The sequence below is a fragment of the Ochotona princeps genome, chromosome 17, assembly GCF_030435755.1.
Source record: "Ochotona princeps isolate mOchPri1 chromosome 17, mOchPri1.hap1, whole genome shotgun sequence".
Taxonomy (NCBI): Eukaryota; Metazoa; Chordata; class Mammalia; order Lagomorpha; family Ochotonidae; genus Ochotona; species Ochotona princeps.
In genome coordinates this window covers 26,927,987-26,940,106 of record NC_080848.1, presented here as the reverse complement: position 1 = coordinate 26,940,106, position 12,120 = coordinate 26,927,987, and the positions used below count along the sequence as shown (strand labels likewise).

General features: G+C 57.1%; 1 protein-coding gene across 1 annotated transcript; it reads left to right on the top strand.

Moving 5' to 3' along the window:
• Positions 1-2,951: 2,951 nt before the first annotated feature.
• On the top strand, positions 2,952-11,921 carry MPO (myeloperoxidase). The gene is made up of 13 exons (XM_004591200.2): positions 2,952-3,027; positions 3,155-3,248; positions 3,907-4,082; positions 4,209-4,332; positions 4,423-4,552; positions 4,643-4,849; positions 5,577-5,895; positions 6,882-7,042; positions 8,048-8,303; positions 8,726-8,896; positions 9,627-9,864; positions 10,494-10,708; positions 11,815-11,921. Exons 1-12 carry the CDS (start codon positions 2,952-2,954, stop codon positions 10,699-10,701), a joined length of 2,160 nt encoding a protein of 719 aa, XP_004591257.2. The 3' UTR covers positions 10,702-10,708; positions 11,815-11,921.
• Positions 11,922-12,120: the final 199 nt, after the last annotated feature.

The window sequence follows — 12,120 nt, the reverse complement described above, 5'->3', positions numbered from 1 at the left end:
ACACACACACACACGGAACCTAGCTGTAATCCCAACTGAAGCATTTCTTAAACAGTGTTGAAAAAGAGCAAGCTGTTTTGCAAGCAGTAGCCAAGGGGGGCCGTTATCCCACAACCTCTCGGCTTTGCCTCGGGAGGAACAGACTAGGGAAAGCTGAGCTGAGTAGGGAGCCCAGAGGGCATAGCGTGTGTGTGTGTGTGTGTGTGTGTATGTGTGTGTGTGCCCACACCTGTCATACTGACCACAGTTTTACAATCCTAAAATATCAGTTTCAGCTGTGGCCTGCCAAGGCTACCCCCCAGGACAGGGAGCTGGTGGGTCACAAGACAAGACGTGGGACAAGACATGGCTGGGGCATGTCTGGCCGCGCTGAGTCACCAACACACCCAAAGCAGGCACGTGGGATCCAGGGTGGAGGGGGTGGAGGAGGTGTCCGCCAGACACAGACGGAGGAGGACCGTCAATCATAGGACAATCATAGGATCTGTGGTCTGACTGTGGAGTACCTGTGTCAGAACTAGGTCTCCATGGTTGCTGAGGCCTGTGTGGTGAGCGGCACGCCCAGATGTTCATGGGCGACATGACAAGCAGTTCATCGCGGCCTGCAGAGGATGTCTAGTAGTATAGAGGGTAGAACAAATTGGACAGCTCTCCCAGGTAAGTATCTGAGTGAGCTGAGACTCTAAGGTGGGCTAAATCAGCCAGTGGACCTGGGAGGGATTTCCTCAACCTTGGAGCAATGAAATCAACAGTATCTCAGACCTATCTTTTTTTTTTAAAGGTTTATTTATTTTATTGCAAAGCCAGATGTACAGAGGGGAGGAGAGACAGAGAGGAAGATGTTTTGTCTATTGATTCACTCCCCAAGCAGCCGCAGTGGCTGGAGCTGAGCCAATCCAAAGCCAGGAGCCTGGAGCCTCTTCCAGTTTTCCCACATGGGTGCAGGGTCCTAAGGCTTTGGGCCATTCTTGAGTGCTTTCCCAAGCCACAAGCAGAGAGCTGGATGGAAGTGGGGCTGCCGGGATTAGAACTGGCACCCATATGGTATCCTGCCACAATCAAAGTGAGGACTTTAGCTGCTAGGTTACTGCACTGGGCCTGCAGAACTATCAAAACCACTTAAAGCAGTATCCTCAGAACAGGTTCCTCATTGGGAACCCTGGATTGACGTCGGGTGGCCTTCCTGGGTATGGATGCAGTTGGGTTGCTGGGAGTGGCCCTCTCCTCACTCCACTTTCCCCAGATACCAGAAGAAAAAAGGGGATTGAAGGCAGCTGTTTCATCTACTTTCCCCCATTGCTTGACCCGCCCCACCCTAATTGGAGGTCCACATGGACATGCAACCCTTTTAACTATATAAATATCATCAAAAATAAAATGAATTTATTATTTTAAAACATACAAAAAATGTGCACACCTGAATATGAAACATTTTTCCTTCCTCCTTATTGAAGTGAAAAACAATGCTCAGTGTTGAAGGAAAAAAATATTAGCCACAATCTAACTTCTTGTATTTTCAATTCATTTTTACTTATGCTTATTAGTATTCTCTAACTTCTCATCAATGAAAATAGGTTACTCATGAGATTAAAAAAGCATTTCCCAAAGGTCATACAATTCTAGAAGTTGATTCACAGCCATCCGACCAAGACCACAAGACAGCAAGCAGTTGGCAGAGCTAGGCTGGCAGAGCTAGGCTGGCAGAGCTAGGCTGGCAGAGCTAGGCTGCAGGAGTGCTTTCTCTCCAAGGACCTCGGGCCCTGCACCCCACAGCTGACAGGAAGATGGCCCAGCTGTGTCACCAGCCTTTGTTCCTCTGCCAAGACCAGGCCTGTTTGTAGAAAACAAGAGTGGGTGGCAGGAAGGTGGCTGAAGGTAGGCTAGCAGAATGGGACATGGGAACTACAGTTGGCCAGTGCCCAGCCTGAGAGGGCCAGGAGAGTGGGCAGAGTCCTAAGAGATGGGGCCCTGCCTTCCTTGCCAAGAATGGTGGCCTCCTGGTCTGCCTTTCTCAGGAAAGCAACTTGCCCTTGTGTTTTAGACTGACCCAGAACCGTTAACCCAGATTCTCCTGATGGCACGGATGCTGTCTCAGAGAGGCCCTGGGCTGACCGCTAACCACAAGCAGCTCCACTTTCTCCTCGTTCGTAAAATTCAGGCCAGCTGGCACACATGCGGCAGGAGGAGGATGGAGAGGGGAAGTTACCTTGGTCCCGAGCCCATGTTCCCAGGGTCCTTCTTCCTGCAAAGCCCAACGGCCTCCAGCCAGATTTCCTGTCTCCTCAGGCCTGGCGGGAACCAGGGCTGCACTTCAGGGTGACACCCCAAGGCTGATGGGTGGCTATCACAATGGGTCTCCCCTCCGGCATCCCTTCTCCCCTAGGCCATTCTATTCCTCACAGTTCCTGCTTTTGGACTCCTATTCCTTTCCCAGGGACCCTGGGCACTCTGTTCAACCAGGGTTTCAGAGGGGTTAGTTGTGTGTACCTGCTGCAAATAGCACTGGTCTAGACAAACAATATGGAACTGAGAAGCCCCTGAGTGGGGGTGCCAAGTTCAAATACCAGAAACGTCGCTAGTCCCCTGTTCCTGTCCTTCCTCTCCGTTTCAGCGTTCTTTTCTGGGCACTGCAACATCAGTAGGGGAGGGAGAGAAGAGGGTGCAGCCTTTGGGGACAGACCTCCCTCAGCCCCGCCCCACTACCAGCCTAGAGGCCATAAAAGCTCAGATACAGATGGGAGATGCTGTCAGTGTTAGGTGTGCTGTGGAGGTGCGTTCCTCGGGGCCTGGGTGGTCATGGCTGGTGAGGGGGTGGAAGTGCCTGGACCCCTCGATGGAGCAGGCCTGGCTTCAACCACAGCCAGGGCCCACTGAAGTGGGACTGCAGAGGGTGAGGGCTGGTGGGACTGTCTCCTCAGGGCACCTGCTGGGCTGGGGGTCTCGTTGTAGAGATGAGGCTGCTCCTGACCCTAGCAGGACTCCTGGCCATGGCAGCCATGCTCCAGTTCTGTGATGGCGTCACTCCAGGTAACAGCTTAGGAAGACAGGCAAGGTGGTGAGGGCGTGGGGGGTCTGAGTCCCAGCACTTCTTTTCTTGGGCCTTGGTGGGGTGCTTCAGGCTTGTTGCTGATGCTGTGTTCTCTGTTCTGGGCAGCCGTGCTGGGAAAGGTAGAGACCCCAGTGGTGCTGAGCTGCATGGAGGAGGCCAAGTGGCTGGTGGACAAGGCCTACAAGGAGCGGCGGGAGAGGTGGGGAGGTGCTCCCTGCTGGCGCAGCATGAGGCGGTTTGGAGAAGGAGCAGGCACTGGGCAATTTCTGGGCATGGAGGGTGGGCCTGTTATGTGAGATGCTAGACCCTGTCTGTCTGTGTTCCTCTGACCCTGGACATGAAAAAGTCTGTAACATCGTCTCAGGGCCTTGTTTCTGTCTGGACACTCAACTCTTTGTGTAAAAATTAAAAAGCTCCTTTGGGGCTGGCATTGTGGCATAGCAAGTTAAGCTCCCCCCTCTAGCACTGGCATTCCATACGAGAGCCAGTTCCAGTCCCGGCTGCTCCATTTGTGAGCCAGTTTGCTGCTAATGTACCTGAGACAGCAGCAGGAGGGGCCTGATGCCTGGGTCCCTGTCACCCACATGGGAAACCCCGATGGAGCTCTGGGCGCCTGACTTTAGCCTGTCCCAGACCCAACCATTGAAACCAGCAAATGGAAGATCTCTTTCTGCTTCTCTTTCTCTGTGTCACTTTGTATTTCAAATAAATAAAATAATACTTACAAAAAAAAAAAAAAACACCAACCAACCACTCATTTCCCCATCTGGGGCCCTGTCTCCCCTGTCTGCATGTCCACCTGGTGGGCACTGCTGGATCCCCTCCTGCTCTCCTCACTCTTCCCCTTCTCCAAGCAGCATCAAGCAGCGGCTCCGCAGCGGCTCGGCCAGCCCCATGGACCTGTTGTCCTACTTCAAGCAGCCAGTCGCGGCCACCAGGACAGCCGCGAGGGCCGCTGACTATCTGCATGTGGCCTTGGAGCTGTTGGAGAGGAAGCTGCGAACCCTGCAACCCCAGCCCTTCAATGTCACTGGTACTAGGGCTCCTTTCATCCGGGTCCCTGCTCCATTAGAGACCCCTGCTAGTAACCGCAATTGCCACTCATCCCCAGGGCCCCGATGGGCGGGATCCTTCACACTTCTCTCCAACTCCCCGGCAGATGTTCTGACTCCCCTTCAGCTGAGGCTGCTGTCCATGTCAAGCGGCTGCGCCTACCAGGACGTGGGGATGATGTGCCCGGAGAATGACAAGTACCGCACCATCACCGGGCACTGTAATAACAGGTGCAGCCCCGGGGCAGCGGCGCAGAGGGGCCTCCTGGTTCCCGTCCCTCCCTCGCCCCCTCCTCACAGCTCCTTGTCCTCTTCCTGCAGACGCAGCCCCACCCTGGGGGCCTCCAATCGGGCCTTTGCTCGCTGGCTGCCAGCGGAGTACGAGGATGGCGTCTCGCTGCCCTTCGGCTGGACGCCCGGAGCCAAGCGCGGCGGCTTCCCGGTGCCGCTGGTGAGCGCAGGCGGGCGGCGGGGCCGCGGGGAGGCCCGGAGTCCCCGGGACCCTGCGACCCTGATGTCCCCGCTCTCCCGTGTGGCATAGGCCCGTGCTGTCTCCAACGCCATTGTGCGCTTCCCCAACGAGCAGCTGACAGGGGACAGGGAGCGCTCGCTTATGTTCATGCAGTGGGGCCAGTTCATCGACCATGACCTGGACTTCACACCCGAGCCGGCCGCGCGGGTCTCCTTTACCACTGGCCTAAACTGCGAGACCAGCTGCCTGCAGCAGGCGCCCTGCTTTCCCCTCAAGGTGCCTGCTACTCCCTTTTCCGCCCACAGCCACCTGCGGGTGGGGACAGTGGGCAGGGGAGTGTGGGGTGGGGGGAGAGGAAAGCATGCCTTCCAGATGGGGCCAAGTGTTCATCTCCAGCCCCTCCTGGAGGAAGGCTGGATGTGTCCGCACTCAACGCCTGTCAGACGGAACTTGCCTCCCTCCTTGCAGCCAGCTGCCAGCCAGGGCACCCACTGGGGTGTTGCCCATTGGGGGTCATGGACGTCTGTCCTGGCTGCCTGAGTGGCATTGATGGAGCCACAGGCTCTGTGACTCAGGGCCCAGTCCTGGCTCCTCCCTCATGCCTCTCAAGCCTCTGTGGGTGCATCCCCAGGGAGGAGAGCTTCCTCACGTGACCTGGGGTAGGAGCAGGGTGAGAGTGGGGGTCCACAGAGGAGGAAGAAAAGGGAGGGAGAATGACAAGGCCAGAGTGAGAGACAGAGGAAGCGAGATTAGAAAGGGGGGAGGCAGACGCAGAGAAGAGACAGAGGTGGGGGAGTTAGCAGGGCTGCGTTGCCCTCCAGGGGGTGCCCCACAGCCCCGCCCCGCAGGTGTTCCCTTCATCTCCTGAGAAGTTCTGAGGTCTCTGTCCTGCAACCCCAGGTCCTGAGAGGCCTCAGTTCCGGTTGAGGGGTGTGGAGTGGTGTTTCCCGCCCACCTACCTGCCTCAAGGAAGGGAGCCAGCCTCTCCCTCCCTGTGCTGCAGATCCCACCCAACGACCCCCGCATCAAGAACCAGCGCGACTGCATCCCTTTCTTCCGCTCATGCCCCGCCTGCCCTGGAAACCACATCACCATTCGCAATCAGCTGAATGCACTCACCTCCTTCGTGGACGCCAGCATGGTGTACGGCAGTGAGGTGGCCCTGGCGCAGCGGCTCCGCAACCAGACCAACCACCTGGGGCTGCTGGCCGTCAACCATCGCTTCAGCGACCACGGCCGGGCCCTGCTGCCCTTCGACAACCTGCACGACGACCCCTGCCTCCTCACCAACCGCTCGGCGCGCATCCCCTGTTTCCTGGCAGGTGAGTTCTGAGGGTGTTGGCGTGGAGGGCTTGGCACAGGGCGTGCACCCTGCTGGGGCCACAAGGGCAACTACAGTTTAGGGCTTTCAGAAGTTCATCAGTTGCCATGGTGACAAGCAGGCAACAAGACAAGCTTCTTCCCAGCCTAAGATGGCTGAGGAGCTTCTGTCTGTGTCTCTCTGGTCTCTGGCAGGAAGGAGTTGAGTTCCTCAAGAACAGGAGCCTGAAAAGAGAGAGGGTAACGTGGCTCCCTCAGCCTTCAGAACCATAACATAGCATGGTGTGACAGACACAGTGTGTCCAGTACAGCAGCCACTAGCCACATGGGGCTATTTTCATTTTACTGCTTTAAATGAAATTAAAAGTGTTTCTCAGCTGTGCTAGCTGTGTCCCAAGCGTTGCTGGGCTTCATGATTGGCAGGTGACAAAGGTGGGACTGATAACTCTCTAGAAATGGAACCTTACAGAGTCTTGTGTTGAGAAGGATGCTGAGGTGGTAGCCAATGTTAGCTGGATAGGATGTTGTGGTCATTAAGACCTAGAAAACAGGGTGTGCTAATGTGTATGCCACTTAACAGCCTTCCCTGAATCCGGAGGATCAGTTAACAGGCTAATGTCTATGAATCGTGTATTTTGTACCAGGTACTGAGTCAAGCCCCATGCATCTGTGTGTGAATTAGGAGAGGGGGCAAAATACAGAAAGACATAAGCCATGGTTCTTGTCCTCAAAGAGCTCCTAGTTTGGGGTCATGCGTCAGGTCTGATGCCTATTGAGTGAGCACCTGACCAGCAGCGGCCTGGCAGAGGGAGACCCTGATCAGGGCCTGTGGGAGGGAGGCTGCCAAGGGGACTGCAAGGTGGAGCCCAGGATGCAGAGTTGAGGGCAGATCAGGGGCACGGAGGGAGGTTCCAGCCTTGGCTGGCTGGGCAGTTTCCGTGGAGCCCATCTGTTCTGGGAGAGACCATCATTGCTGCCCCCCCCCCAGGGGACACCCGCTCCAGTGAGATGCCTGAGCTCACTGCCATGCACACCCTCTTCGTGCGGGAGCATAACCGCTTGGCCTCCCAGCTCAAGCGCCTGAACCCCTGCTGGGATGGAGAGAAGCTCTACCAGGAAGCCCGGAAAATCGTGGGGGCCATGGTCCAGGTAGGCCATTCTGGGTGCCCAGAATGTTCCTGAAGCATCCGGGCTCTCTGACCCCGGGCAAGCCACTGACCCTCCTGAGCTGTGTGGCTCCTTCAGTATGGGGCCATAAAGCTATATGCCCAACCACTGGACACACCTGACAAAGGCGACTTTGTTTCCAGCATTTCCTTCCTAGGCTTTCTTCTTTCCCGTGAGTCCAGGAATGGTGTCGGGACCATTTAATCGATGCCTCTTGGATGGCTGCCTCTTGGAGTGGCTCAGTAAACGCTCCTCCTTTCCCTTCTCTCACTGCCATGCTTGGCTCTTCCCCCCCACCTTGCCTCTGTCATCATCCACCCAACCTCCGACGTCTTTAGCCTCATTTATCCCAGGAAGTGTTCCTCAGTCTCCATTTTGATGCTCCCACATCCTCAAGTGCTTTCCAAGACACACACACATGGAGATTCCAGAGAGACAGCCACAGGTGCTGGGGTGGGGTCACTCGCACTAGGACTCAAGTGGGATTCTATTGAGCACCAGAGGGAACTCATGGGTCAGCTGCAGAGGGAGCCCGTGTTTTAACTCTCGTTGGCTCAGGGGAGATTGTGCCGGGGTGGAGGTAGCCTTGTGTTTCCCTGTCCATGAACCTGAATGGAGCCCTGTCATGGGGCCTTGCTGGGCACCGTGAACAGTGTTAGCAATTCTCACTTCCTGACTCTCAAGGCACCTGTGGGGTAGGAGAAATGAGACAGCAGAAACCCAAACACAAGGCCATGCAATGGTCACCAACAAGGTGTTTGTTACTGGGTCACCTAAGTCAATGGACCATGTCATCATCCTTAATATACATTTGGGGACCTGGGCTCAGAGAGGTGATAGCTTGCCCAAGGACACACAGCCAGTAAGCAGCAGAGTGCCTGCCCACCTGTGCCACTCTGTTAGACACAGACTTGGCCCTGTGGTGGCAACCACAGCAGGCAAAAGGGATGCCCACAGGTCAGGCCATTCCATGTGACTTTGCTTCAGATCATCACTTACCGGGACTACCTGCCCCTGGTGCTTGGGCCGGGAGCCATGAGGAAGTACATGCCCAGGTATCGCGGCTACAATGATTCGGTGGACCCACGTATCGCCAACGTCTTCACCAATGCCTTCCGCTATGGCCACACCCTGATCCAGCCCTTCACATTCCGCCTGGACCACCGGTACCAGCCCACAGGGCCCAGCTCCCGTGTGCCCCTCAGTACGGTGTTTTTTGCCACCTGGAGGGTAGTGCTGGAAGGTGAGCAGGCCCCAGGCCAGCAGAGGGCGGGCTGGTAGCTGAAGCGGCTGGGGTGGGCTTGGGGACAGCCGTCAGAGCGGGGAGGGGCCTCTGGAGCTCTGCCTTTCCAGCCTCAGAGCCCCTGACTATCTTTGGGGAATAGTAAGGAGTGGGCAGCATATGTGGTCCTCAGAGGGCGCTGACTTCTCCCTCTGTGACCCAGAAGGTCCAGGCCACTTTGCATCATCTGAGAGTCAGGTACCGCTGCAGCCAAGCAGGACCCTGTGAGGGCTTGCTCCTGGGGGCCACCGTGGCACCAGGTGTTGTGTGTGGCCCGCCCACTGCTCCAGTCTCCCTCAGCCCACCTGGACTTGCCCTGCCTCTGACCGGAACTGGGACACAGAGCCAGATCTTTCCCCCTACCTTGCTCCTCTTGCCCCCAGGTGGCATTGACCCCATCCTGCGGGGCCTCATGGCCACCCCCGCCAAGCTGAATCGCCAGAATCAAATTGCTGTGGATGAGATCCGGGAACAGCTGTTTAAGCAGGTCATGAGGATTGGGCTGGACCTGCCTGCTCTGAATATGCAGCGGAGCAGGGACCATGGCCTGCCAGGTGAGGGCAAGCCACCACCTAGGGAACCCCCATCTCCCTGCCTTCTTCTGTGCACCTTGCTGCCCATAGTGGCCCTGGCCAGCTGACTCAGACCCCTGCCTCTCCCTCTGGGTGTATGTGTTCCATTTCTAACTCCTTTGCATGCTGAACCCCTAAACAGAGCATCAGCGTGACAGCAGTAACCACAGCCTGAAACTCAGTCCCCCTCATCCTCACCTTATGTGGCTTGTCATGCATGAGCTCTGAGGGGGAGAGATAATGATTGCTCCTACCCCCACTGATGAGCAGGCTGATGGTGGGGCATGTTCAGAACCTGGCCATGGGCTCTGGCCTCATCAGCGACCACACTGCCCTTGGAGCGTGGCTCAGCCTCTGCCTCCAGCCAGAGCCTATGTACAGGGTGGCCAGCCTGGCTGAACCTGGGTCAGAGACGGATGCACAGCACTGTTCTGGGGGATGCCCTAGCCTTATTCTTGGACCTGGCAAGATTTATGGCAACTCAGGCCTTGCCTGAAACTGGGAGAGCAAGAGAAGAAAGTGAGGGTCCTCAGATGCCCGGCCGTTATCCCTCAGTTCCCCCACCTAGTTCTAGGGGTTCAGCGCTCCCCTGGGTGCTGGGGAGGGTGGGTTTTGTGGGCTGATGGTGCGCATGAAGATCTTACCTGCCACCTCAGGAGTTGTAACACATGGACCTACCCAAGCCACCTGTCCCTACTGTACTTGCATGCAGGGTACAATGCCTGGAGACGCTTCTGTGGGCTACCACAGCCCAGCACAGTGGGTGAGCTGGGCACAGTGCTCAAGAACTTGGAGCTGGCAAGGAAGCTGATGGCACAGTATGGCACGCCCAACAACATTGACATCTGGATGGGCGGCGTGGCTGAGCCCCTGCAGCCTGGCGGCCGTGTGGGCCCGCTGCTTGCCTGCCTCATTGGCACCCAGTTCAGGCAGCTGCGGGATGGTGACCGGTGAGGGGCTGCAAGGGGCAGGGCATGGGGGCATCAGGGTGAGGGGCTGTGGGAGTTGGGGAGTTTCTGATGTGTCCTAAAGGGACTCCAGGGGGGACTTTTACTTGCCCTGAACCTGCAGGGGGCCGGGGGTGGGGGTGTAACAGGAAGAGAGCCAGTGCCATGGTCATGCCAGAAGATGAAAACCAGGCCTGCCTTGTTGTCTGTTCTTGGTGGGGCCACTGTGTACCCCGAGAAGTGTCAGTTGCTGTTGAAGCCGCTGCCCAGGTTTCCCATGACTTCCCTTCCATTGTGGTCCTGCTACTTTCACATCCAGGTCTTGGCTATTCTGCAGGCACCTCCTTGGGGACATGAGCACAGAGGACCTCCTCTCAGAGTGGCAGGAGTTCTACTCCTGCATGGGCAGTCCCGGCCTGGGTCTTCCCCAGTGACTGACTGCAGGGATGGCTCTCGGTCAGGCAGAGGCCACAGGGCTGGGGACGAGAGGAAAGCAGTGCTGGACCTGGGGGCTATGAGTGGGAGGCCACCGATGGGAAGACCTCTGTGCTGCCAGGGGCTGGGACTCCCTCGGTGCTCCCATGAGTACCAGGAGCTACCCGGGCACAGTGACTGCTATGTTCCCCATGCAGGTTCTGGTGGCAGAACCAGGGTGTTTTCAGCGCACAGCAGCGGGCGGCCTTGGCCCAGATCTCCCTGCCCCGCATCATCTGCGACAACACAGGCATCACCACCGTGTCCGGGAACAACATCTTCTTGTCCAAAATATTCCCCCGGGACTTTGTCAACTGCAGCTCACTCCCTGCGCTGGACCTGGTTTCCTGGAGGGAGAGGGCCTAGAGGCTGGGTAAGGGGGTGCTATAGGGAGGGGGTACCTGGCTGGATGTTTAGAAATACAGATCCCTGTCTGTAGGTGAGCCTGCTCCCATTTGTCCTTCTGAGACCACGAATGCCGGTTCCTCTCCCATGGGTGTGTGCACGTGTGTGTACATGTTATGTTTCAGAGCTGTGGATGAGGATCCTGGGGAGCCCTCCCTGGGCTTTGCATCCTCGGAAGGCAGCTGGCTGGCTCCTGCCAGTGTGGGGCCCAGACCAAGCAGAACAGAACCGTCTTCCTCGCTTCCATACCCATCGCTTCCTGCATATGAGGAGTGGCAGTCCCCACACCCTCCTGGCCATTTACTGCTACAGCAGGTGTCTCTGCCCCTTGCCCACTCTGTTCCAGGCCTGCTGCCCAAGCTGGGAAGGGAATGGGAGGAAGCAGCAGAAGTTCGATGGGCAGCAGGGCCATCCCCACCCCCTGCCCTGCATGATGGGACTTCTAGAACTGTGTCCCTAGAGGGCGGGAACCTCTGATCTCTGCTCTGGGCCAGACGGGGAGGAGGGGTTGGGAGGTTGGGCCTGGTGGGGGGTGGGGTGGGGGTGTGGGCCAGACTGAGCAAGGAGGGGCAGCAGATTTCCCCAGTATCCGCATCCCTCCTTTTTTCCTCCCCATATGGGACCAGAAGGTGTGAAGGATCCTGAGGGCTCACCTGCTCCCCAGCACTCCAGGCCAAGCTGAGCCCTCTGTGAGGAGAACACAAAAGGGAGCCTCCTCCTGCCATTTCACACGTGGGAGAGGGCTGCTCATTCCCAGCCCCTCCAAGAGCAGGGCACCAGGGTCAGGGCAGTGGGGCTGGGAATGGGGCTGTGCTCTGGGGCTCTGCCTGCAGGACAGATAAGGCCTTCCCACATGCACCCCATCCCTCAGGGGGCCTGGAGGCCCTACTGCACTAACCCTCTCTGGACCCGCTTCACCACCCTAACCCCACCTGCACAAAAATATTCTTCAATTCAAAAGAGCACACACATGGAGCTGGTGTTGTGGCACAGTGGATTAAGCTACCACCTGCAATGCCAGCATCCCATGTCAGAATGCTGGTTCGAGTCCTGGCTGCTCTGCTTCTGTTTTAGCTCCCTGCTGATGGAAGTGGGCAGGCAGTGGAAGCGGACCTGAGGAGGAGCTCTGGAGAGGTCTCCAGGCTCTTGGCTTCAGACCAATCCAGCTCCAGCTGTTGTGGCCATTTGGGGAGTGAACCAGTGGAGGGAAGATCTCTCTCCTGCATTCATTACCTCTCTGCCATTGAAATAAACCAATCAATCTTTTTTTTTTTTTTTTAAAGCCCATGCGTCTGTCTATTGGGCAGCAGCTCAGGGACTATTCCTGGGATGTCCCCTCCGAGCCTTCACTGACTCCAAGAACCTTCTCGAGGGAAGGTG